Source organism: Pleurodeles waltl, chromosome 4_1, assembly GCF_031143425.1.
Source record: "Pleurodeles waltl isolate 20211129_DDA chromosome 4_1, aPleWal1.hap1.20221129, whole genome shotgun sequence".
In the NCBI taxonomy this organism is placed as follows: Eukaryota; Metazoa; Chordata; class Amphibia; order Caudata; family Salamandridae; genus Pleurodeles; species Pleurodeles waltl.
This window is the reverse complement of record NC_090442.1, coordinates 44605429-44632913: the sequence shown is the minus strand read 5'-3', so window position 1 is coordinate 44632913 and position 27485 is coordinate 44605429. Positions and strand designations below refer to the sequence as shown.

At 46.6% G+C, this 27485-nt stretch overlaps 2 protein-coding genes across 2 annotated transcripts in view; one reads left to right on the top strand and one right to left on the bottom strand.

Annotated features, from left to right (window-relative positions):
- Positions 1-27485, bottom strand: part of LOC138287350 (zinc finger protein 84-like) — a 239428-nt gene that overhangs the window by 79653 nt on the left and 132290 nt on the right. The gene's annotated exons all lie outside the window — the stretch shown is intronic.
- LOC138286968 (uncharacterized) overlaps positions 1-27485 on the top strand; it is a 417069-nt gene that overhangs the window by 374881 nt on the left and 14703 nt on the right. Inside the window, exons 17-21 of the mRNA XM_069227337.1 lie at positions 3891-3991; positions 7136-7191; positions 24857-24973; positions 25664-25780; positions 26111-26221. Coding sequence (XP_069083438.1) covers positions 3891-3991; positions 7136-7191; positions 24857-24973; positions 25664-25780; positions 26111-26221 — 502 coding nt within the window. The remainder of the gene's footprint in view (positions 1-3890; positions 3992-7135; positions 7192-24856; positions 24974-25663; positions 25781-26110; positions 26222-27485) is intronic.

The following is a 27485-nucleotide window of genomic DNA, read 5'->3' as shown; positions in this document are numbered from 1 at the left end:
GCTGCATTTACTATTGTTATTGCATTCATAACAGTCTTAGGATTAGGAGCCTCTGTCAAGAGTGTGTCCATAAATAAATGTAAATTTTCCCCCACCACCCTTTCTACAATTTTTAGGGAATCCACTTGCTTCCACCCAAGCCGCCTACCCTGGTCCTTTATCTCCACTACTACCGGCCTACCTCGTCCTAAATTACGTAGGGCCCCAGGGAGTTTAAAGGATACTATAAGGGGATTGTGATCACTGAAACTCTCCCCCATCACCTCCCCCCCAGTCACCAGGTCTTTCATAGGTGGAGATATAAAGATATAATCAATAGTGGATTCAAATCCTCTTCCCACATAGGTTGGGAGTTGATGAGTGCCTACGGGTTCTATATCACACACATTCAGAAGGCCCATCTTCCTGAGTTCCTTAATTAGAACCCTGCCTCTGGAGTCCTGCAGACCATCCACTGAATAATCCTCTCAGTCAAAAATAAAGGGATTAACCACAGTACTGAGCCTCCCCAGCTTAGCATTAAAGTCTCCAGAGACAATAGCACAGAATTCTAACCCCATCTCCTCCATTCTGTATTTCAAAACCTGAAGAACGGAAAACAGGGCCCCAATTTGGCATCCCATATCCCACACAGCGTTATAAAAGTTAACCAGTAAAATATTAAAATTATTAGAGAAAATTACCCATACCAGCAATATACCTTGGTGATTGCAGTTAATTTGAAATGCACCCACTAGAGAGGCAAATTAGGGTAACCAAGCCACCCTTTGAGCGGCCACCAAGGGACTTCACAGCTGGAATTGCAAATCTGTTATACCCATCCCACACAGACAACCCCTCTGACCAGGTTTCCTGAAGCATGATCACATCAAAATTAGTCACACACCTAATCCACGCCTGATCGGATAACTTAGCATCATAGCACGGGAAAAAAATGAATAGCTCAAGGGTGAAGGTCACGTACCTTTACCCTGAGAGTTGAGGGTTTGAGTCCAGGTGTATCCCGGGTCATTTCCCTCCTTTTTTTCCCAAGTGCAAATGTTTAAGGCTCATACTGAAAGGCGATCTTACTCTTTTTTAATTGACAAATACATTTTTCTTTTCAATTTGTGGAGAAATATCTCATTCTAAATATATCAATCATCAAAGCCAAAACAAACTTTCTCTCACCCTCTCGCTCTCTCTTTCAGTCTCTTTCTTCCACTCACACACACACATACTTAGACACTTACGCAGCCACTCACAGACACACTCAGACACTCACACATCCACTCACGGACTCACTCAGGCACTCACACACCCACTCACAGACCCAATTAGACCCTCATGCACCCACTCAGTCCCACTCAGATACTCACGCACCCACTCAAAGACCCACTCAGACACTCACGCACCCACTCACAGACCCATTCAAACCCTCGTACACCAACTCACAGACTCCCTCATGAACCCACTCACAGACTTGCGCAGACACTGATGCACCCTCTAAGACACTGATTCACATTCACACCCAGAGACTCTCACAGCTACTCTCATCCCGAGATACACCCTCTTACACCTATTCTCACACCCAGAGAGCCAGGCTGCGGTCAACTCCTGCCGCGCATGGTCAAAGGGCCGTGCATAGTGTGGGATTGGATGGTTAGGGGGCTTGGCTGCAGATTTTACTAAAATGCCTATCTTTTATCTAATCCTCACAATACCAAGAATTTCAATGAACCACCTGGAAGACCAATAATACCTCCACATAGCTGAAAATGTATCTAAGTACAAAGAATCCTTCCTAAATCCTATAGTTTGTGGTTTACCATCTTATATAAGAGGTACATCAGATTTTATATGTAAGAATTTTGAAATAGGTTGGTTTCAATTGAAATATATACCTACCTCGTACTGGCCATCATCAGTAGGTATTTAGAGTTAGGACCTAGTTCCCATAGGAAGCTCGTTTTCTTTTTGCTGATAACTTTGGTGCTGTTTGCCAGTCACTTCAGCTGATGTCTGAAACATTTAGCAGTGATCCATCAAGTGAGGGCCGAGAAAAAGAGGGCTCCCAAAACATATTTTCCCCATACAATTTCCCACAGGAAGTTTAGACACAACTACAATCCGAACCTCTGAACGGAATTACACCAAATTTGGCAGAAAGCTAGATCTTCTTCCAGAAGAGTGCTTTTAGTAAAAAAAAAAAATATATATATATGTATATCTAGAGATGTGGATCTCCTGCAGATCCTTTGCGGATCCAGGTGGATTTCGTTACCCACACGCCAAAAGCAATGCAGTGAATGACTGGCCTCAGCCTGAGAGGAAAGTTGTGGCCACCATTTTGTGCATTGGGACATGGTTTGCAGGGGGAAAAATAAAATGTAAAAGTGATAGAAGAGGTCAGAGTAGAGGTACCATGACCCATGGAACTGATGGAGGGGTCTGTGAGGGACCCCTCAGGGGCAAGAAATTGTTAAAAAAAAATTAAAAAATGTTTATTTGCACACAGGAATACACGTATCCTCATAGATTTGGGCAAATACGTGTGAATCCGCGGATCCAGACCCCTATTAAAAATGAACACATACATCTACTCACAAACACAAACAAACAACCACTTGCACACTACTACAACCACTCACAGACCTATACAGCCGTTCGCAGACCCACTAAACCGCTCTCACACCCACTCACACAGCCACTCACATACCCACTCACAGACCCAAAAAAACACTCACACATCTACTTACACACCTACTCACACACCTACAGTGCCACTACCACACTGACTTACACACCCACACAGCCACTCACACACCCACTCCAGGGGTGTAAAATGTTATAAAATACCTACTTGTCTATGGGACAGGCTGCTTCATGCATCTACTGTTTCAAAATTCACTTGTCCCTTTGGAGGCATGTAGTGCGGCAACAAATTATGGCAACAATCTTTTTATATATAAGCTTTGATAATAAGCTCTATGATTATGCCTGGGATATTACTGTAGTAGGGCTTGAATACTAGCAGTTCCCTTATATAGCCACCTTTCCACAGATCTTGATATTGGCAGACCTCGAAAAATCATAAAAACATTACTTGACCTGCAGGTCGAATAACTTGAATAATTTACTCAACCTTCCTGAAGGGTACTTGGCCTGTAAACTGGTCTCGAATTGTTTAATCCTAGGCAAATATGTTATTTTATAGAGGCACCTTTTTCTTCATTCTCACATGAGTGCACCATCAAGTATGTGAGTTAAGCATTTCTGCTGTACAGAAAAACTCTTTTGTTTGATTAAATACTGTAAATGTTTTCTCCATGTGTAATAAGAATCTAGCCCACATATAGGGTACACATTATCCCTGACGTGCCTCTTAGTTTACTGATAGCATTGCGATCAGGGCAGGAGCGTTTCTTAGTTCATGTTTAAAATCTCACTTTTAATAAATACATTACTAAAGCATGATGTGGTAGCACACGGTCGTTTACAGACAGTAAATGTCCCATTGAAATTGCCCGCAACATTCCCACAAACCTGCAGCTTTACTGATAAAACTATATAGTGTATTAAAAATAGTCTGTGAAAATTGGGTTTCAGAAAACATTTATCATTTGCACATCACCAAGTAAAGTGTTGTGATTTGTTTTCATCCTATTAAAATATTTTTTACATCCTCCAGAAGTACAAAAATGGGCATTCACAACTATTGAAATGTATTCTGAAATGTTCGTACAGTTGACTTATTAGCTATTTAAATGTTGTGTGTTAGGATAAATCTGACTCCCTACAGCTTTTCATTTCATACTCTGTACAGCAGGTCACACAGTTCACTTTACAAAATCCTAGAACTCTGCAGTCAGAGAAGTAAACTGAATTCTGACCTCTTTCTCTGAACACAGAGCAAATGTGACAAGATAAAAAGAAGATTTAAAGGCATTTTATTGCTCCTTCACTTTCTGATTGAACTGAACACCAGTTCTTTGTTAACTCGCCAGAACGGGTAAGTAGGTTATAAATTTAGCTCAACCAAATAAAATCTGACTCACCATAGCGAGGGGGCGAGTAGATTTCTCAAGGCCTATTAGGGCTGGAGGTAGAGGTAAGTACTAGTTTCAGGGTTGGAATGCCCTTTTAAGTCTGTGCAAACCTCCAAACTTGCATGTTTAAGGGGTTTTCACAAGCTCTTCTCTAATAGTTTCCCATACTGAGAAAACTTGAACATTTATTTCAAACAAGGAGGGAAAGTAAACTTTTAAATGCTCAACAGATTTTCGCATGAGCAAGTCTACACATATGTATTTGCTCAAGCTAAAATGCAGTTCACAAATATTTTTTAGGAGTACCATTTCCTAGCCTGCTTCTGTAAATTCTTGGTAATTGATGAAAGTCATAAATCTGCACTAATGCAAGGACATATACCATGGGTGCGCTTTTGTGACTTTCTTTAAGAGTTAGGCCCCTAATTAGGTCTGGCATTAACAAAGACCTTTGTTTTTATTAAAATTATGTCCCTCTGTCTAGCTAACTATTGTCTGGCCTCACTACGAGTGACAGCATTGTGCTCTTTCACAAGGAGCATATCAGCACACAAAATACTGCCCAGAAACTACTGGGTCAATGTGTACTTTTTGAGACCAAAAAATATTTTTGCTTTTTGCCAGTGTTTGTTATAATAGTGAGGGCTTGGCAGCTCACACAAAAATAACGTTTTACAAAACCCATGTCAAAACAAGACACCCCTTGACAAAACCAAAGTCTGACGGCCAATGTCGAACCTACAGGCTTTGCTGATGCATGTTTATTTTTTCCATAATATTGTTGAAACTGGTAACACTGATTTTTTCATTATGAATATTGTTCTGAAATACTAGCATGCATCAACTAAATGATTCCTCAAAGAAATCGTACCTAAACTTTCAAGTATTTTAGCAAAACGTTTTTGTTTTCCTAGTTGCATTTTTTTGTGAATGTTTATATTTTGAAAGCAAAGAATCCTCAATCTTTCTTTCAAGGTTCTGCAATTATTTGCATCTAACCAGAGAGCATTCTGGGAGCATTATACGTAGCCTCATATTGTTAAACTTTGGAAACATGTGTACCCATTTTTATACTGGAACTATTATCAGTAGTGCAGTCCTAGCTTACAACATTTCCTTAGAGTGCTCTCCCTAGTAGTAAAGGCTTTTCATTAATGAACCATAAATATAAGTTTGAAAAGCATGAACATATAGACACAAATATTACATTAACTGCAGATAATGCCCTTTCCTGATCCATACGGTGGCACTGTAAACTGACAACCGAAGAACTTGTGCTACACGGGGTTGGGCCTAATTTTCCCAAGGAAAAAATAAATATAAAAATGGGTTGTCCTTGCACCTAAACAATATGTCCTGGCCATTGGGCTATTAGAATTCCACATCGCTGCCTACTCACACACCCACACACAGGCAGTGATACACTCATAGACATATCAATTGCATATGTTTGTATTAAATGTGTTGTTGTTTTAGTATTGAATGTGCGCAATATAATCAGCAGGCCCCTTATTTGGCTGAGGATTTGTGCTGGATCTTCGGATCCATAAAATAAATAAAAATAAAAAGACTTTGTGCATTGGATTTATAGAATTAAATGCTCCTAGTGGGCCTAAAACACTAATTGTGCCACCTAGTCAATAGCCTTTGGGTCATATCTCAGATCTGCCCTTACAGCCTGCGTGTGCAATTTTAAACTGCTATATTGTCCTAGCAAAATAAATGTTTTACCAGGCTTAAACCTTCCTTTTTAATTCATATGTAACCCTTAGGGTAGACCCTAAGCAGTCCAGAGGGTAGAGTGCGGTCTATTTAAAAAATGTGATGTGTACTTTCAAGTTTTACATTTCCTGGTAGTAGGAATGTCGAGTTTAGTGTCTAAAGAACTGTAATTTAAAACACTCTTTAATGGTAAAGTCTGGTTTTAAGTCATAATTCTGAAAATGCCACATTTAGAAAGTTGGCATTTTGTCAGACCAAACTCTTCAGTAGTTCTTTGCTGCTCTGCTGCCAGAAAGACTGCTACTCTGCTGCCCTGCTTTTTGAGAAGGGAGGCTGGACCTGCACACTTCGTACCAGCCTGAAGTGACTCCAAGGGTTTTGTTCTAAGCTACAGGGACATCACAAGCTCCAGAGTCCTCCCTGCATCTGCCCAGCAGACCTACTTCCTGGACCTGCAAGTCAAACGTCCCAAGCCCTGCTAACCTATGCCGGATCCCCAAGAGGTGCCCCTCAGATTCTAGATCCTGTTGTGCCGCCATTTGAGCTCCCTGTCCAAGAAAAGATCTTGAAGTTTTGGGCTCTTTGCGATCGCAAACAGGCCTGTTCATGCCAAGATCTTGCCACCACCAATGTGAAGTTGCGGTGAATCCGACTCTGCATGCCACAGCAACCACCAGTGCCAACTGGAAATGCAAGGTCTGCTCTTTGCCTTACAGTATCGACAACTCACAGTGACTGCCAAAGCGAACCTCCAGTAATGACCATCTGTGGCACCGACACAATCTTCGCATCACAGCAAAGACTGCAAAACCCGGCCTGCTGTTCACTTTCCTCGCGACTCCCTTTTTTATGCTGGACTTTTGAAGGTAACTCTTTCAGCGGGACTAACCTGGTCCCAGTATCTGACCGGCGCTCCATCCCTGTCAGCCTAAACTTGTGATTTCCCCCCGTCTTGCGCAACCAGATAAGCATGAATGGTGCTTTGTGCTTTTAGGCATTATATTTACCTGAACTCTTTAAAATTTGCATATTTTTTTTCACTGATTGGATTTTTGTCGTTTTGGTCTCAAATAATTTATCAAATTCCTCTCTATTTTTTTCTTTTTCTTTTGTTGTGTTTTCACTTTATTACTGTTGGAAGTGTTGCATTAATACTTTACACACTGCTTCTAAGTTAAGCCTGACTGCTGTTGTGCCAAGCTACCAGAGGGTTAAGCACACATTCATTTGGTGTTTGTTTGTGTTTCATCCTGACAAGAATTGTGGTTGCTGCTTGTATAGGGTTTCATCCCTCTCAACCCAGTTTCTTACACTCACACAAGAAGCTGTTCACTGATTGCTTGTCTTCCAAATTTCAGGTGATTTTGTCCTCCAGCTTTTTGATGAAAGCTGTGCCCCTTGGATGATAAGGATTCACAGAGTAAAAGCAGCAACAAAGCAAGTAAGTGATAAATTAAACACATTTTATCATCAACCTGATGATAAGGCATGGAGAATTCTCCTCGCACTTACATGTGCATTCGTGAACACACTGACATGCATGCAAATAGACACACATGCACATCCAAACACATTCTCTTCACTTAGCCTTAGAACAGTAACATGGCCGATGTCATTGAGATTCTATTCCTCTTCTTCATGTACTTGTGATCTTCTGTTTGTATATGTTCATATCTAAAACCATTAGAAGGCCTTGGCTTTGTGGCTAGGTTGGTCCTATATAAATTCCTATAGATATGTGGAATTTGAAGAAACTTTGGGGTACATGAGCACATACAACACTATGAAATGCTACTAGAGGTTCCTGTGTTACCCGCAGGCGTCATCGAAGCAAGATCGTTGAGTATCCTCCACCTCTTCAAACACTTACCTGTCGAGACCAGAGGCACAGGTGACGTGGTCTCGGATCTTCAAGGACTTCCTCTCCTTTGTCACTGCTTCATTTAATAAGGCTGTCACTGGAGTCATAGTGAACTGTCATGTCTGGGCTTGAAGCATCACAGGCAGAAATTAGGGCCAGGCTGAAATTCCAGTGTTGAGGGCTGACCACTTGAAGCATTAATTGAGCAGTGGCACGCTCTTTGTGTGCGCTTGGGTACCCTCTTGGGTGATCAGCTGGGCTATACAAATCGACTGTTTGATTGATTGACGTATCATACATAATCTGTTTCAAATGTATTTTTATGATTATACATTTTCCAACATAGACAAAAGGGAATGGGCTGGTTTCAGTGCAGTGCAAGAACAGATGTGGAATACCCGCACTCCGTCAGACCCAATAAGAGAAAGGACACACAGAGAAACAGATCAGCAGGTGTCACCGCCTCTGTGCCCCTGGATGTTCATATTGTGCAGATGCACATAGAGTTTCCAAATTGGACCCAGTTCCTCTGAGTGACTGTCTCTTGGACTGCTCGGTGGAAACGTGCACTCACACCCTCACTTTCCTTTTCTGTCACTCACTCTCTCCTATATGCCTCAAACAGGTAAGGACAAGGACTCCAGTTATCCTGGGCTAATCCGAGTTTACCAGGGAGGGCCAATAGGCTGCCTGTTCTGATGGATACAACTACCTGTGGATTTCTCACCTCATGAATACTCCCATGGCGCCAGCATTCGACGGAAATCTTCTTACTAGTCTCTGCACGTCGACGAGGACGTCACTGTCGCCCACGCGACGCCGTCTGACGTCATACAGGCAATAAGAGGTCCTCGACGACGTGCGGACGTCAGTTCCCTTTTTTCCGTGCATTCGAAACGGTTATCTTCGAGGGAGCAACTGTTACTCTTGCGGTTACAGTGTTTATCTTGCTGCGTAGTCTTTCGCTGTGGAAATAATGTCGCAGAGAAAGTCTGGATTTAAGCCTTGTCGTGAGTGTGGAGGCAAGATGTCGGTGACGGATCCTCATTCCGATTGCCTTTGGTGTTTGAGCTCCGACCACGACGTCTCGACTTGTGATTCATGTCAGCACATGAATCCAAAGGCTCTTAAAGAACGTGAGGCGAAGCTGTTTATGGCCAAGTCAAAGGAGAAGCATCACAAGAAGTCTTCTCCAAGACATCGGCGTCATCGAGACTCCCGGCGCCGTAGAGAATCTCGGCGTCATTCAAGGGAGGCTCGTTCCAGGTCTCCGGATCGGCGCCGAAGAACATGGGAGGTCAGCCCCACGGTTACGCCGCATCCTTCGACGCCGTTGCCTTCTCCGGCGTCTCCAACTTCACCTGGACAGGCGTCGGTGATTGAGGTATTGGAGCCTCAAGTGTTTTCTCCGGCGCAGACGCCGAGGCCGGCGTCGGGGTCGCCTCCGAGACAGGCACCCCAGTATCCGGCTTTTCCCACCCCTGGAGCCGATAGTTCCGCATTCTTGAATGCGATGTATGCCATCTTCCAACAGATGGCTCCAGGGGGTGCTCCGGCTGGGCCTTTGGCCTTTTCTTTGGGTGATCCTGCGCCTCTTCGGCCGGCACCCTTTATGCCCTTTCTCCCGTTTGGGAACGTGGGCTCGGCGCCAGTGTTGGCGCCGGTGGCCGCTCCGGTGGCTTCGGAAGGATTGGCCCCAGGGATTTCCATCCCGTCGACGTCGAGATTTCGGCCTGTGACTCCGGTGGGTCCATCCGTTTCAACTGCTCTTCAGTCGGCGCCGAAGTTACCTGTGGCGCCGGATGCGGCGTCGGTGGCTTCGGAAGATCGGCGCCGATCTCCGACTTCGGCGGAGGCATTGTCGACTCCGCGGATTGAGCAACGACTGCATTCAAGGAGACGTGCTCTCCGGGTACTAGAAGAGCAGGAGTACCAACGAGCCCTAGAGGAAGGAGAGCTAGAGGACTCGGGTGATGGGCTGCGTGGACTGGAGTCGGCCAGTGGGCTGGACACTTCCCCTGAGTGGGACCTTTCGTCCCCGGGGGAATATACTGAGGAGGCTGCTTCCTTTCATGCAGTGGTACGGAAGGCAGCTAGTTTTTTGGACCTGCCTTTGCCGGTGGTGGAGGCGAAACAAAACCTTTTGACAGAGGTGTTACATCCGGCCTCAGCCGCGGCGGAGCCTCTGTTACCTTTTAATGACGCTCTGCTGGATCCGGTTTTAGAGGTGTGGAAGAGGCCGGCATCTTCCCCAGCAGTTCACAGAGCCGCGGCCAGGAGGTATCGGGCGGCTCCAACTGACCCTGGTTTTCTGTCCAGGCACCCTACGCCGGAGAGCTTGGTGGTGCAGGCCTCCTGTTCGTCCAAGTCAGCGCCTGGTTCTTTTCCGACGGTGCCTGGGGACAGAGATTCAAAGAAGCTAGAGGCGCAGTCGAAGAAGATTTTTTCGTCCTGCAGTCTGGCGTTAAAAGCCACCAATGCAACCTGTATCCTGGGGAGGTATATTCATGCTCTGATGGATGACATCTCCTCTTCGTTTACAGAGCTTCCCCAGGGTCTTTTGGATCTTGTCTCAAATGCCCAGGCTGCTGCGACCCAAATTATCCAGACGGGACTGGATACCACCGACTCGGTAGCCAGAGCAATGGGCACAACTGTGGTGGCAAGGAGACAGGCCTGGCTCCGTAACTCGGGCTTTTCGGCTGATGTACAGTCCACATTGTTGGATCTCCCGTTTGATGGGGACAAACTGTTTGGGGCTAAGGCTGATTCGGCCTTGGAATGTTTTAAGGAAAGCAGGGCCACGGCTAAGTCGTTAGGGCTCCAAGCTCCTTCTTCCACGGCCTCTTCCAGATTTTTCAGGAGGTTTCGTGGATTTGGGCGTGGCTCTTCCTCCTCTTCCTTTCGGGGAAGATATCAGCAACCTGCCTCTTCCCATCCCTATAGATCTTTTAGGGGGAGAGGTAGGGTCCGCACCAGAGGAGCCTCTCAGCAGCACTCTGCCTCTTCCTCATCCTCTGGCGGGGTGCAGCAGGGGAAGCAGCCTTAGGCTTCCACCATTTCCAACTCACGCCTCTCCTGTAGGGGGAAGATTACAGCATTTTCTCACCAAATGGGAGACTGTTACGTCGGACAATTGGGTTCTCAGTGTTGTGGGAAAAGGCTACACCCTTCCTTTTCGGGAGTTTCCGCCCCTCATCCCGCCCCGCCCTTCGTATTGTTCACAAGAACACCTCCTGTTGCTAGAACAGGAGGTAGAAGTCCTCCTTTTAAAGGGCGCGGTGGAGTTGGTCCCGGAGCAGGAAAGGGGTCAAGGAGTTTACTCAAGGTATTTCCTGATTCCCAAGAAGGATGGTCGTTTGAGACCAATTCTGGACCTGAGGATCTTGAATTGGTTCCTCAAGCAGGAAAAGTTCAAGATGCTGACCCTAGCACAGGTGCTTTTGGCGTTGAACATGGAAGACTGGATGGTGTCTGTCGACTTGCAGGATGCTTACTTTCATATCCCGATACTCAAGTCACACAGGAAGTATCTCCGGTTTGTGGTGGGATCGCAACACTATCAGTTTGCGGTCCTTCCGTTTGGTCTTACTTCAGCACCTCGAGTCTTCACGAAGGTGATGTCGTTGGTTGCGGCAGAGCTCAGAAGGAAGGGGATAGCAGTATTCCCTTACTTGGACGACTGGTTGATCAAAGCCAAGTCCCCGGAGCTTGTGTTGCGTCATCTGCAGTCAACAACCCAGTTGTTGTTCGACCTGGGTTTTTCGGTGAACGAGCCCAAATCTCACCTAGAGCCCTCTCAGCGCCTCCTGTTCATAGGGGCAGTACTGGATACAACATTGGGTCGGGCCTTTCCTCCGCCTCAGCGGATTCAAGATATTCAGGATTTGGTTCCAATGTTTCGAAATGGAGCGGTATTTCCAGTCCTCAAGGTCCTTCGTCTGCTCGGTCTTTTTGCCTCCTGCATTCTGTTGGTCACGCATGCTCGCTGGCACATGAGGGCTCTTCAGTGGTGCCTCCGAAGGCAGTGGTCTCAACACAGAGGGGATCTAGAGGGTACTGTCAAGATCTCCAGAGATGCTGCTGTGGATTTGAAGTGGTGGATTGTAAGCAACAATCTTTCGCAAGGAAAGCCGTTCCAGCAGTCGCCACCAGTGGCCACAGTCATAACGGATGCTTCCACTCTAGGGTGGGGAGCTCATCTGGGGGATCTGGAGATCAAAGGTCTTTGGTCTCCAGAGGAACAGATTTTTCACATCAATCTGTTAGAATTACGGGCTGTACGTCTGGCTCTCAAGGCCTTCCTCCCTTCCCTTCGTGGTCAGTCGGTACAGGTCCTAACGGACAATACTACCACGATGTGGTACATAAACAAGCAGGGAGGAGTGGGGTCGTACCTTCTCTGCAGAGAAGCTCTTCGACTATGGTCCTGGGCAAAGGACCATCGGATTTGCTTGATAGCAAACCATCTGGCCGGAGTTTTGAACGTGCGTGCGGACAGTCTCAGTCGCCACTTCTCGGCAGACCACGAGTGGCGTCTCCATCCAGATCAAGTCCGTTTAATCTTCCAGAGGTGGGGGTTTCCTCGGGTAGATCTGTTCGCCACTCGAGAGAACGCGCATTGTCCGTTGTTCTGCAGCCTTCAGTATCCGATGCAGGAAGCGTTGGGGGACGCGTTTCAAATGACCTAGTGCGGCCAGTTGCTTTACGCGTTTCCTCCCATACCCTTGATTCCTCGAGTATTGAGGAAGATTCGCCAAGACCGGGCTCTAGTAATCTTAATAGCTCCGGATTGGCCAAGGAGGGTGTGGTACTCCGACCTTCTCCAACTCTCAATGTGCCCGCCGCTCCGTCTCCCTTTCAGGGCAGACCTCCTCTCGCAGTCGCAGGGGCAGGTTCTACACCCCAACCTCCAGAGTTTGCACCTACATGCCTGGAGATTGAACGGGGCAACCTGAGTTCCTTCTCTCTCCCGCCTGAGGTAGTGGATGTTATATTAGCGGCCAGGCGACACTCCACTAAATCTATCTACGCTAATAGGTGGTCTAAATTTGTTGCGTGGTGTGGAGAGAGGCAGATTGATCCTTTGCATGCTCATCTATCGGACGTTTTGTCTTTTGCTCTATCTCTGGCGCAGAAAGGTTGTGCAGTGGCTACCATTAAAGGTTATTTATCGGCCTTGTCAGCCTTCTTATGTCTTCCAGACCAACCATCTTTATTTAAATCCCCTATTGTTATCAGATTCTTGAAAGGTCTTCTAAATCAATATCCTCCAAAGCCATTCGTTATGCCGCAATGGGATTTGTACTTAGTCCTGACTTTCCTTATGGGGTCCCCTTTTGAACCTATGCATTCTTGCCCCTTGAGGTAATTGGTTTTAAAAACAGTCTTCCTGATAGCTATAACATCAGCAAGGAGAGTGAGTGAGTTGCAGGCCTTATCAGTAAAACCCCCTTATACAACTTTTTATGGGGATAAGGTGGTGTTGAGGACCAAGGCTGCTTTCCTCCCGAAGGTTGTTTCACCCTTCCATTTGGCTCAGGCAATTACTTTGTCCACGTTCTATCCTCCGCCTCATCCTTCCAAAGAGGAAGAAAGACTGCACCGTCTGGACCCAAAGAGAGCATTGAGCTTCTTTATCGATAGAACAAAGGATTTCAGGCTGGAGGATCAGCTGTTTATTGGATACGTGGGCAAGAGGAGAGGAAAGGCAGTCCACAAGAGAACACTATCCAGGTGGGTTGTTCTTTGCATTAAAATATGTTACTCTTTGGCAAAGAAGGATCCTCCTGAGGGCATTAGAGCTCATTCCACCAGAGCTAAGTCGGCCACTTCGGCCTTGGCCAGAGGTGTTCCTGTGGTCGACATCTGCAAGGCCGCAACTTGGTCGTCCCTTCACACTTTTGCAAAACATTACTGTTTGGATTCTGAGGTTAGAAGGGACGGCCATTTTGCACGGTCAGTGCTGCAGGATTTCTTGGTTTGACCATTTAGGCACCCACCGCCGGGCGTGGTACTGCTTTGGGACTCTATTCATGAGGTGAGGAATCCACAGGTAGTTGTATCCATCAGAAGAACGAGTTACTTACCTTCGGTAACGACTTTTCTGGTGGATACATTAGCTACCTGTGGATTCCTCACGGTCCCACCCGCCTCCCCGTTGCCTTTCTGGTCTTACCAAGTAATCCTTGAGTGCGCTCCTCTTGGTCTTTGAGGGTGCAATAGATGTGTATATATAATATATTTATATATATATATGTATATATGTATATATCTTTATGTATATACTTGGTGTGTGTATATATTTTAAAAGAGAGAGTTATATATATATATATATATGTACATAAAAAGATTTACAGTTATTCATACAATATGGTGTATTTTTACAATATAATGGATGTTGCCTTGCTCTTTCATTGCATTGCCTGGTTGTTCTCATGCACGTAAAAAATGATTGGTACTGACGTCCGCACGTCGTCGAGGACCTCTTATTGCCTGTATGACGTCAGACGGCGTCGCGTGGGCGACAGTGACGTCCTCGTCGACGTGCAGAGACTAGTAAGAAGATTTCCGTCGAATGCTGGCGCCATGGGAGTATTCATGAGGTGAGGAATCCACAGGTAGCTAATGTATCCACCAGAAAAGTCGTTACCGAAGGTAAGTAACTCGTTCTTCTCAAACGATGCAAGGAAAAAGTTCTCTGCCCCTGAACTAAAATCAGCTGACACCAAGCTCCAGCGACCTTTTGGCCTGCAGTGAGAAGACAGTAACCACCCTTGACTATGAGTCTGGGTACCCTAGTTGTTCTGTTAAATAGTCTCTCCCTTGAAAGTTTATGTCAGTTTAATTGCTGGAAAAATATAAAAATCATCAGGGCAGTGCTGCCCAGATGTTGCATGCAGTGTTAACACAATATGCAGCTGTGGTGCCATTTGTAATACACTTGGAAATGTAATGGCTCCACTGAGGGAAGTCCTGGTAGTGCAAGTTTCCCAGTCTTTAAGAGATAGCACCACTAACTGATACAAGAACGCTTGTGCTCGATAGTGGTTCAAGAGTGCTAGCGTCTCAAGTACTGACACAGAACGCCACTGTTACTGCAGTGTCCGTGGCCAACAGAAGTGGCAGCAGTCCACTGACTGAGACCTGATTACAGTGCTCAGCAGACTGCAGAATGACTTTGGGGGAGGACATTCTTTTTTTAGAAGGATCAGCAGTGAGGCGCCACTTATTCAGTGAGAACCAGAGTTAGTCACCTGCCATCTGAGCAGCATCTCCAACACACAACATTGTATGAATGACTACATTGGAAATAAGACACCTTGTTGGCGCTGTGGTTAGAAAGACTTCTCTGGTCTTACTGACCCAAACATGAACAAAGACAGGTGCTGCATCTACAGAGTTCTTCACAACATGAACAAAGACAGGTGCTGCATCTACAGAGTTCTTCACAACATGAACAAACACAGGTGCTGCATCAGAAGAGTTCTTCACAACATGAACAAACACAGGTGCTGCGTCCGCAGAGTTCTTCACAACATGAACAAACACAGGTGCTGCATTAGAAGAGTTCCTCACAACATGAACAAACACAGGTGCTGCATCAGAAGAGTTCTTCACAACATGAACAAACACAGGTGCTGCATCTACAGAGTTCTTCACAACATGAACAAACACAGGTGCTGCATCAGAAGAGTTCTTTACAACGTGAACAAACACAGGTGCTGCGTCCGCAGAGTTCTTCACAACATGAACAAACACAGGTGCTGCATCAGAAGAGTTCTTCACAACATGAACAAACACAGGTGCTGCATCAGAAGAATTCTTCACAACATGAACAAACACAGGTGCTGCGTCTGCAGAGTTCTTCACAACATGAACAAACACAGGTGCTGCATCAGAAGAGTTCTTCACAACATGAACAAACACAGGTGCTGCATCAGAAGAGTTCTTCACAACATGAACAAACACAGGTGCTGCGTCCGCAGAGTTCTTCACAACATGAACAAACACAGGTGCTGCATCAGAAGAGTTCTTCACAACATGAAGAACAAGTAAAACATCAGGTAAGGAGAAGGAGAATGACAAGGTGGAAAACAGCATAAGTGAAAGCCATATTCAGAATAATGTAGCAACATTGTTCAGTCTGGTAGCACAAATGAGAGAGTGAGATCAGAATAGAATTGTGATCCAGAAATGTCCTCGAAGTTACAAACGGGCAACAGAAGAAGGATCTACTTAAGGGGATATAAAACAGAGACTTAGGTGTGGTTAAAAAGTATTTTCTGATCAAGCCAAAGTTAGAGTACAATCGGGTGTTACTGATGTAGGGTTGCAAGGTGGTTCTTTAGTTTACTTTTGACTTGGGTCAGACTTACGGCAAGTCGGATGTTGACTGACACAGAGTTCCAGATCGTAGGAACGTTCTCAGATGTGCTCTTCAAAGTGGATTATTCTGTGAAGTTTGGGGTTTAAAAAAAAAAAGAAACCTTCAGCTTCTAGACATTCTGTTCAACCCAGACATATTGATTTAGATTTTAATGTTCCCAGGTGGTGTAATGCTTTGTATGTGATAAACACTTTCATGTATGTACTTAGTGCTTCAAGGGTAGATCGTCGGGCATCATGAGGTCACATTTCACATTTTCTGGTGCCAGAGATCAGTGGTCAGCACACTGCAGAATGACTTTGGGGGAGGAAATTATTTTCTGAGGAAGACCAGTGGTGAGGCACCACTTATTCAAAACTTGAACTCACCCTTTACTATGGCTTTAGTACACATTTTTAGTCCAAGCCCCAGCACCAGTGTTCTTTCACCTAAAATGTACCATTGTTTCCACAATTGGCACACCCCTGGCACACAGATAAGTCCCTTGTAAAAGGTACCAGTGGTACCAAGGGCCCTGTGACCAGGGAAGGTCCCTAAGGGCTGTAGCATATGTTGTGCCACCGTAGGGGACCCCTTACCTAACACATATACACTGCCATTGCAGATTGTGTGTGTTGGTGGGGAGAAAAAGGCAAAGTCGACATGGTATTCCCCTCAGGATGCCATACACACAAAATACTGCCTGTGGCATAGGTAAGTCATCCCTCTAGCAGGCCTTACAGCCCTAAGGCAGGGTGCACTATACCACAGGTGAGGGCATAGCTGCATGAGCAATATGCCCATACAGTGTCTTAGTCTATTCTTAGACATTGTAAGTACAGTTGTGGCCATATTAAGTATATGATCTGGGAGTTTGTCAAAAACGAACTCCACAGCTACATAATGGCTACACTGAATACTGGGAAGTTTGGTATCAAACTTCTCAGAATAATAAACCCACACTGATGCCAGTGTTGGATTTATTAAAAAATGCACACAGGGGGCATCTTAGAGATGCCCCCTGTATTTTACCCAATTGTTCAGTGCAGGACTGACTGGTCTGTGCCAGCCTGCTGCTGAGAGACGAGTTTCTGACCCTATGTGGTGAGGGCCTTTGTGCTCTCTGAGGACAGAAACAAAAGCCTGCTCTGGGTGGAGGTGCTTCACACCTCCCCCCTGCAGGAACTGTAACCCCTAGCACTGAGCCTCAAAGGCTCAGGCTTCGTGTTACAATGCCCCAGGGCACTCCAGCATGTGTAGATGCCCGCCCCCTGGACACAGCCCCCACTTTTGGTGGCAAGCCCAGGGGAGATAATGAGAAAAACAAGGAGGAGTCACCCACCAGTCAGGACAGCCCCTGAGGTGTCCTGAGCCGAGGTGACCCCTGCCTTTAGAAATCCTCCATCTTGCTTTTGGAGGATTCCCCCAGTAGGAATAGGGATGTGCCCCCCCCTCCCCTCAGGGAGGAGGTTCAAGGAGGGTGTAGCCACCCTCAAGGACAGTAGCCATTGGCTACTGCCCTCCCAGACCTAAACACCCCCCTAAATTCAGTATTTAGGGGCTCCCCAGAACCTAGGAAACTAGATTCCTGCAACCTGAAGACGAAGAAGGACTGCTGACCTGAAGCCCTGCAGAGAAGACGGAGACACCAACTGCTTTGGCCCCAGCCCTACCGGCCTGTCTCCCCACTTCGAGAAAAACTGCAACAGCGACGCGTCCCCCAAGGTCCAGCGACCTCTGAAGCCTCAGAGGACTACCCTGCATCTAAAAGGACCAAGAACTCCCGAGGACAGCAGCCCTGTTCCACAAAGACTGCAACTTTGCAACAAAGAAGCAACTTTTAAAGACCACACGTTTCCTGCCGGAAGCGTGAGACTTTCCAATCTCTACCCAACGCCCCTGGCTCGACCTGCGGAGGACCAACACTACAGGGAGGACTCCCCGGCGACTGCGACCCTGTGAGTAGCCAGAGTTGACCCCCCTGATCCCCCCCAGCGACGCCTGCAGAGGGAATCCAGAGGCTCCCCCTGACCGCGACTGCCTGCTTCACAGAACCCGACGCTTGGTAAAGACACTGCACCCGCAGCCCCCAGGACCTGAAGGATCCGACCTCCAGTGCAGAAGTGACCCCCAGGTGGCCCTCTCCCTTGCCCAGGTGGTGGCTACCCCGAGGAACCCCCCCCCTTGCCTGCCTGCTTCGGTGAAGAGACCCCTGGGTCTCCCATTGAAACCTATTTCAAACCCGACGCCTGTTTGCACTCTGCACCCAGCCGCCCCTGTGCCGCTGAAGGTGTACTTTTTGTGCTGACTGGTGTCCCCCCCCAGTGCCCTACAAAACCCCCCTGGTCTGCCCTCTGAAGTCGCGGGTACTTACCTGCTGGCAGACTGGAACCGGGGCACCCCCTTCTCCATTGAAGTCTATGCGTTTTGGGCACCACTTTGACCTCTGCACCTGAGCGGCCCTGAGCTGCTGGTGTGGTAATTTTGGGGTTGCCCTGAACCCCTAACTGTGGGCTACTTTGGACCCAACTTTGAACCCTGTAGGTGGTTTACTTACCTGCAAAACTAACAAATACTTACCTCCCCCAGGAACTGTTGAAATTTGCAGTGTCTAGTTTTAAAATAGCTTATTGCCATTTTTGCCAAAACTGTACATGCTAATTTGCTGATTTAAAGTTCCTATGATACCTGAGTGAAGTACCTTCCATTTAAAGTATTGATTGTAAATCTTGAACCTGTGGTTCCTAAAATAAACTAAGAAAATATATTTTCCTATATAAAAACCTATTGGCCTGGAATTGTCTTTGAGTGTGTGTTCCTCATTTATTGCCTGCGTGTGTACAACAAATGCTTAACACTACCCTCTGATAAGCCTACTGCTTGACCACACTACCAGAAAATAGATCATTAGAATTATCCCTATTTGCCACTATCTTACCTCTAAAGGGAAGCCTTGGACTCTGTGCATGCTATTTCTTACTTTGAAATAGTACATACAGAGCCAACTTCCTAGATTGGTGGATCAGCAGTGGGATACAAGACTTTGCATTTTCTGGACTACTCAGCCAATACCTGATCACTCGACTAAATTCCAAAAATTGTCATTAGAAACTGATTTTTGAAATTTTTGCTATTTTTCTAAATTTTTAAAAGTCCTGCTAGGGCCTTGTGTTAGTCCCTGTTAGCATTTCTTTTAGAGTTTAAAAGTTTTGTAAACGTTTGAATTAAGTTCTAGAGATAGTTTTAGATTCTTAAAAAGTATTCCAACTTTTAGAAACAAAATGTCTGCTGCAGAAGAGATTGTGATGGAACTCAACCTCACCCCTTACCTGCATCTTAGGATGTCAGAGTTAAGGACTCTCTGCAAAATAAAAAAGATAAAAACTGGGTCCAACTCTACCAAAGTACAGCTCCAGGAGCTTTTGGCAGAGTTCAAAAGGGACCACCCCTCTGAGGATAATCCGTCAGATGGGGAAATTAGTGAACAGGAGGATGAATTCCCCCCTCCTGTCCTAAATAGGGAGAACAGGGTCCCTCAAACCCTTACTCCTCAAATCCTAGCCAGAGAGACTGGTTCCTCCATAGGGGAGTCCAGTACCTCTGAAAACATTGAAGGCAGCCTCAATGAAGATGACCTCCTGTTAGCCAGGATGGCCAAAAAATTGGCTCTGGAGAAACAGCTTTTAACCATAGAAAGGGAAAGAAAAGAGATGGGTTTAGCTCCCATCAATGGTGGCAGCAACTTAAATAGGGTCAGAGAAAATACTGACATCCTAAAAATCCCCAAAGGGATTGTAACAAAATATGAAGATGGTGATGACATCACCAAATGGTTCACAGCTTTTGAGAAGGGCTTGTTCAACCAGAAAAGTAAACAAATCTCACTGGGGTGCTCTCCTTTGGGAAATGTTCACTGGAAAGTGTAGGGATAGACTCCTCACACTCTCTGGTAAAGATGCAGAATCCTATGACCTCATGAAGGCTACCCTGATTGAGGGCTTTAGATTCTCCACTGAGGAGTACAGGATTAGGTTCAGGGGGGCCAAATAATCCTCGTGCCAGACCTGGGTTGATTTTGTAGACTACTCAGTGAAAACACTGGATGGTTGGGTAACTGAAAATGAAGTGCATGACTGTGTTGGGCTTTATAATTTGTTTATGAAAGAACACATTTTAAGTAACTGCTTCAATGAAAAGTTGCATCAGTATCTGGTAGATCTAGGTCCAATTTCTCCCCAAGAATTGGGAAAGAAGGCAGACCACTGGGTCAAGACTAGGGTAACCAAAACTTCCGCTGGGGGTGACCAAAAGAAAGGGGTTACAAAGCCTCCCCAGGAGAAAGTGGATGACACTAGAAATAAAGAAAAAGAGTCCTCTGTAGGCCCCCAAAAAACCAGACCAGGTGGGTGGGCCCCAAGACACAACCCAAAACAAAGGTGGGTGCCAGGGTAAGAACTGGGATGCCACTAAGGCATGGTGCCAAAACTGTAGACAGACAGGGCACCACACCAAGGACACTTCTTGTCCCAAAAACAAACCCCCTAGCAAAATCTCAGGGGTGACCAGTGTAGCCATTGGGGATGACTCCTCAGATGAGGAGGTCTTCATAGACTTCAACTGGAAAAAGGGCCCAACAGGTGAGTTGGAGATTCCAGAGGGAAGTAGACACTTCCACCACCTACTGGTGAATGGAATCCCAGCCACTGCCCTGAGAGACACTTGTGCCAGTCACACTATTGTGCATGACAGGCTGGTATTCTCAAACCAATACATCCCAGGTGAGACTGCCAGAGTAAGAGTTAGCCCAGACAGGGTCACTGATAGGCCTGTGGCTTTTGTGCCCATAGAAGTGGGTGGGACGTTTAGCTGGGGAAGGGTGGTAGTCAGTACAGACCTCCCCCTTGATTGTCTCCTTGTAAATGACTACCCAGAGGTTAGTCAGAGCCCAAGAGAGGAAATGGTCCAGTGCCAGTCCTCTCCCAAGGATTCTGGAGGTGCTAGCACTGCAGTAACTGCAAGTAGGCCCCAAAAGAAAAAGAAAGGAAAACAGAGTAGGAAAGGTGGACAACATTTAGCCAAGGTTCCAGCAAGCCAAGGAGATTCTGCTCCAGTAGGGGAGAACTCCAAAAATGGCACTGGTAAAGTCCAACCTGACCCACAAGAAGTCCTGGCTAGTTAGGCAACTGTTAAACCTCAGTGGGTGGCTCCTCAGTTAACAGAAGAAAGAGTGGAAGAAGGGTGTTTACTACAAGATGTAGTAACCCCCCACTCTTACACAGCAGACAGGTACCCTGAACCCAAAGAAGCCTGTAACTTAGCTCCCTCCCTTGCAGGTGAAGAGCTAAAGGTGTGGTTCTGGGCACTGACAGCTGTCAGTGGCCTCTGCTGGGTGTTAGCCTTTATGGCTGCACTATCCTTGGCATGGTTGTCTGACCCCATGCCAAATAGCAAGTTAGGCCCCCTGACCCTGTTGGTCATGGTGGGGTTACTCCAGCTCTGGGTAACCTCTTTGGGTAAGCTAGGGGTAACCCTGGCTAAGATAAGATTAGCAGAGGTGGATACCTCTAACCCCAAAATAGAATGGGTGAAGACATTAAAAGCACAGACAAGAGGCAATTCAGACTAGGTCCTATCACTGTGGAAGTGGGTCAGTTCCCCAGAGGGAATGACCTGAACAGGAGGATGTAAGGCAGAGTAGGCCCTGCAACAAACCAGCCTATTTCCTCCACTCTTCCTCGTCTGACAGACTAGGAAGACTCTCCCAGCTTTGGCTGAGTCTCCTGGCCTGTGGGCTGGGGGGGGGGGGGGGGGGGGGGGGGGCTTGTGTAAGGAAATGGCTCCCTGTTGCAGTTACCCCCCACTTTTTGCCTGATACTGATGCTGACTTGACTGAGAAGTCTGCTGGGAATCTGCTAACCAGGCCCCAGCACCAGTGTTCTTTCACCTAAAATGTACCATTGTTTCCACAATTGGCACGCCCCTGGCACACAGATAAGTCCCTTGTAAAAGGTACCAGTGGTACCAGGGGCCCTGTGACCAGGGAAGGTCCCTAAGTGCTGCAGCATATGTTGTGCCACCCTAAAGGACCCCTCACCTAACACATGCACACTGCCATTGCAGATTGTGTGTGTTGGTGGAGAGAAAAAGGCAAAGTCGACATGGCATCCCCCTCAGGATGCCATACACACAAAATACTGCCTATGGCATAGGTAAGTCACCCCTCTAGCAGGCCTTACAGCCCTAAGGCAGGGTGCACTATACCACAGGTGAGGGCATAGCAGCATGAGCAATATGCCCACACAGTGTCTTAGTCTATTCTAAGACATTGTAAGTACAGTTTTGGCCATATTAAGTATATGGTCTGGGAGTTTGTCAAAAACGAACTCGACAGCTCCATAATGGCTTCATTGAATACTGGGAAGTTTGGTATCAAACTTCTCAGAATAATAAACCCACACTGATGCCAGTGTTGGATTTATAAAAAAAAAATGCACACAGTGGGCATCTTAGAGATGTCCCCTGTATTTTACCCAGTTGTTCAGTGCAGGACTGACTGGTCTGTGCCAGCCTGCTGCTGAGAGACAAGTTTCTGACCCCATGTGGTGAGGGCCTTTGTGCTTTCTGAGGACAGAAACAAAAGCCTGCTCTGGGTGGAGGTGCTTCACACCCCCCCCCTGCATGGAACTGTAACGCCTAGCACTGAGCCTCAAAGGCTCAGGCTTCGTGTTACAATGCCCCAGGGCACTCCAGCTAGTGTAGATGCCCGCCCCCTGGACACAGCTCCCACTTTTGGCGGCAAGCCCAGGGGAGATAATGAGAAAAACAAGGAGGATTCACCCACCAGTCAGGACAGCCCCTGAGGTGTCCTGAGCTGAGGTGACCCCTGCCTTTAGAAATCCTCCATCTTGGTTTTGGAGGATTCCCCCAATAGGAATAGGGATGTGCCCCCTCTCCCCCCAGGGAGGAGGTACAAGGAGGGTGTAGCCACCCTCAAGGACAGTAGCCATTGGCTACTGCCCTCCCAGACCTAAACACACCCCTAAATTCTGTATTTAGGGGCTCTCCGGAACCTAGGAAACTAGATTCCTGCAACCTGAAGATGAAGAAGGACTGCTGACCTGAAGCCCTGCAGAGAAGACGGAGACACCAACTGCTTTGGCCCCAGCCCTACCGGCCTGTCTCCCCACTTCGAGAAAAACTGCAACAGCGACGCGTCCCCCAGGGTCCAGCGACCTCTGAAGCCTCAGAGGACTACCCTGCATCTAAAAGGACCAAGAACTCCAGAGGACAGCGGCCCTGTTCCACAAAGACTGCAACTTTGCAACAAAGAAGCAACTTTTAAAGACCACACGTTTCCTGCCGGAAGCGTGAGAGTTTCCACTCTGCACCCGACGCCCCCGGCTCGACCTGCGGAGAACCAACACTACAGGGAGGACTCCCCGGCGACTGCGACCCTGTGAGTAGCCAGAGTTGACGACGCCTGCAGAGGGAATCCAGAGGCTCCCCCTGACCGCGACTGCCTGCTTCAAAGAACCAGACGCCTGGTAAAGACACTGCACCCGCAGCCCCCAGGACCTGAAGGATCCGACCTCCAATGCAGAAGCGACCCCCAGGTGGCCCTCTCCCTTGCCCAGGTGGTGGCTACCCAGAGGAGCCCCCCCCCCTTGCCTGCCTGCTTCGCTGAAGAGACCCCTGGGTCTCCCATTGAAACTCATTACAAACCGGACGCCTGTTTGCACTCTGCACCCGGCCGCCCCTGTGCCGCTGAAGGTGTACTTTTTGTGCTAAAAGGTGTCTCCACCCCCCCCCCCGTGCCCTACTAAACCCCCCTGGTCTTCCCTCTGAAGTCGCAGGTACTTATCTGCTGGCAAACTGGAACGGGGGCAACCCCTTCTCCATTGAAGTCTATGCGTTTTGGGCACTACTTTGACCTCTGCACCGGACCGACCATGAGCTGCTGGTGTGGTAACTTTAGGGTTGCCCTGAACCCCCAACGGTGGGCTACTTTGGACCCAACTTTGAACCCTGTAGGTGGTTTTCTTACCTGCAAAACTAACAAATACTTACCTCCCCCATGAACTGTTGAAATTTGCAGTGTCTAGTTTTAAAATAGCTTATTGCCATTTTTGCCAAAACTGTACATGCTATTTTGCTGATTCAAAGTTCCTAAAGTACCTAAGTGAAGTACCTTTCATTTAAAGTATTGATTGTAAATCTTGAACCTGTGGTTCTTAAAATATACTAAGAAAATATATTTTTTGTATATAAAAACCTATTGGCCTGGAATTGTCTTTGAGTGTGTGTTCCTCATTTATTGCCTGTGTGTATGTACAACAAATGCTTAACACTACCCTCTGATAAGCCTACTGCTCGACCACACTACCACAAAATAGAGCATTAGAATTATCTCTTTTTGTCACTATCTTACCTCTAAGGGGAACCCTTGGACTCTGTGCATGCTATTTCTTACTTTGAAATAGTATATACAGAGCCAACTTCCTACAGGGTTTGAGACAGAGGATAAGGAATTAAGCATTTTTGGTGAATATTTTTCACTTTTATCTGTCTCATCCATGCCCTGAGCCGTGACATGCAGGTGGGTGTTTTATTCGTGCAGTCCATTTTCTGGTATGACTGGATGTTATCAGTGTACCGGCAGAAAGAGAATCCCCAGTTGTGTAATTGTTCACCTAAAGGTGCAACATAGAAGGTGAACAGAAGTGGGTTAAGATTGAGTCTTGAGTAACTCTGAAGGGTGAAAGTATAAAAAGTTCACACATTTCTCCCTCTGCCTCGTCCTCTTGTTTCGTGACCATTTTGTTCTTTACCTGCTCTTCTGTGTTGTATTTCTCAGGAGTCTTATTTTATTTTTCTCAGTAATGGGAGACACAACACCTGCTGTTTCATCAATCATCAAGGAGGAGGCAGAGGCCTGCCCCATCGATCATGATTATGAGGACTGTGAGATAAAGAGAAGCCTCAATATCATTACAGGTGAGTAAACAAGGCCTCCTGAGAAAGGCTTCCAAGTGTCCTTCTAATTCCCGAAGGTGACAGAGACTACACAAGAGTCTTTACTCCCTTTACTCCTTAGAATCCAAGAGCTGTTGAAAGTCGTACATTTCCCTTGGCCCTTAGTATCTCACAGATGTTTACAAAGACATAGACCCTAATTGTTCTCTTAATGCCAGACAGAGGCTTCAGAATTACTACACTGTTTATTCTCCCCAGCCTGCAGCAGGGGTCCTTCACACAGGCCCACAAAGAGACCCTGCCTCTCCTCTGTCCTGCTTAAGGAATTCAGCCTTGTTGCAGAGGATGTTTCAGTTTAGTCCGTCTCACCCATGCCCTGGCCGGTTACATGCAGGGGAGCATGGATGTTATTCGTGCAGACCATAATCCGGTATGACTGAGTATCATCAATGTGCCGGCAGAAATAGAATCCCAAATTGTGTGATTGTTCACATAGAGGCACAACATATAAGTTCAACAGCAGTGGTTAGGATGGAGCCGGGAGTAACTCTTCAGTGAGAGTTTAATATTAGAAGAGAAGTCACGGATCTTCACACATTTCTTCCTCTGCCTCTCCCTCGTCCTCTTCCTTTCTTGTCCATTTTGTTTCAGCCTTTGATAGATGCTTTTCTGTGATTGTATTTCTCTTGAGTCTTGTTTGATTTTTCTCAGTAATGGTGGAGACATCACCTGCTGCTCCGGCAAACATCAAGCACAAGGCAGAAGACTGCTCCATGGAACATGATGATGAGGACTGTGAGATACAGAGAAGCCTCAATATTATTACCGGTGAGTAAACAAGGCCTCCTGAGAAAGGCTTCCAATCGCCCCCTCTGAATCCCGGCGGTGACGGAGAGTCTCTCATGCTCCTACTCCCCTACGGATGTTGAGAAAGTCACACAGAGGCTGATCCTTCCCTCAGTCCTGGAGAGAGGCCTCAGCATGGTTCAGCCCCCACACCCTGTTTACTCTTCCCAGCTCGCACTGAGCGTCCTTGACACTGAACCACTCCAATCCAGTCCTGGCCTTTTCTACGAGTCCCTTTCATGCACTGCTAGGTAATTGTATTCTGAGTCTCCTTCCTGTACACTGATTTGTTAATATATAGATTTTTTACAGTCATGGCAGATATGAAACCAACTATTCTACCAAGCATCAAGGAAGAGCGAGGAGATTGCTCTGTGGGCGGCCAGGACTCGGAGATGAAAGGAAGCATCAGTAATTCTCTCGGTGAGTAAATAACGCCAACCCTAAGGAATCAAGAGACCTTGATCCCACCAGGAACGCAGAGTTTCATCTGCTGAGCTATAGTTACTGGCATTATCCCTACCTCTGAGATGGTGGTTTGACTGGTCTCTGGTTTGTGATGAAACAGATGGCATAATGGTTTCTGCTGTCAGTTATTTTCCTCATTTCTATATTGCTTTCTTCTATTTGGAACACGTGGTTCATGGTCTGAGGGCCATATGTACGAACACATTTTCCCATTGACACAGAATGGGAAAAACCCTTTGCTACATCTGGCCCTTAGATCCTTCTTCTCTTGTTGTTCCAAGCAGCAGTGCTCACACAAGATCAATTTACGTTACAGAATTCGCAGCAAACATGAGTGCTGTGATTTTATAGGGGTCTCCTAATCCGACGTGTGCATCTTGGCCCACAATGCATAGCTCTTTCGTCCTTGCACCATGTGTGATACTGGACACTTGTGGCATTAATTTTAGGGGCTGGAAATGTTTCAAAATATGTCCTTACCAGGCATACGTGGGCCCAGCAGCTATTCCCTGCGAAGGGATATATACTCACCTGGAGTTTTTGGGACAGGTTGTGAGTAATATAAGGTTCTCTTAATGCCAGAAGTTAGATTACATTTTAAGAGTCTTTTGAATGGATATTCACTTATTCCGGAAAGACCCCCTATCACTAAAATAATTGGTATACGGTTGTATACCAATGTTTTTATTGTATCAAAAAAGTATCACAGAGATATTTTGCTGTGCTGGCACTCAGTGCCTGTTCACCAGCAGCAAAGGATGTAATACTCATATTAGCTAAACACTGATAATGGAATTATTTCCCTCTTGTTGAACATGGGCTGTACATGGTTTCACTTTCCTATATGGGTGAACAAATTGTTACACTGTTGTCTTCTGAGGGGTTGGATTTCCCTCTCACTGTGACTGGCTGATTACACCCATAAAGGTAATACAACACTGCTGCTTTTAGTTGGGGTAAAAGGTCGTGGTGTAACTTAAGAGACTGCAATGTGTGGTGACTTCTAAAAAAGACTGTACTGGGTGGGGACGGCTCCCCAGTAACACTTGAGAGGTGCAATGAGCCTGCCTGTGCTTCCCAAAGGCCAGATAGGACAGGCGACCCTGGAGTTCTGCAGTAAAGAGGATAGACAGATTGGTGTGAGAGGAGGCCTTTTTTTGCATGGTTAGCCCCCACTTTTTGCCTGATGTTGATGTGTCCTAGAAGTTGTAGTGCCCAG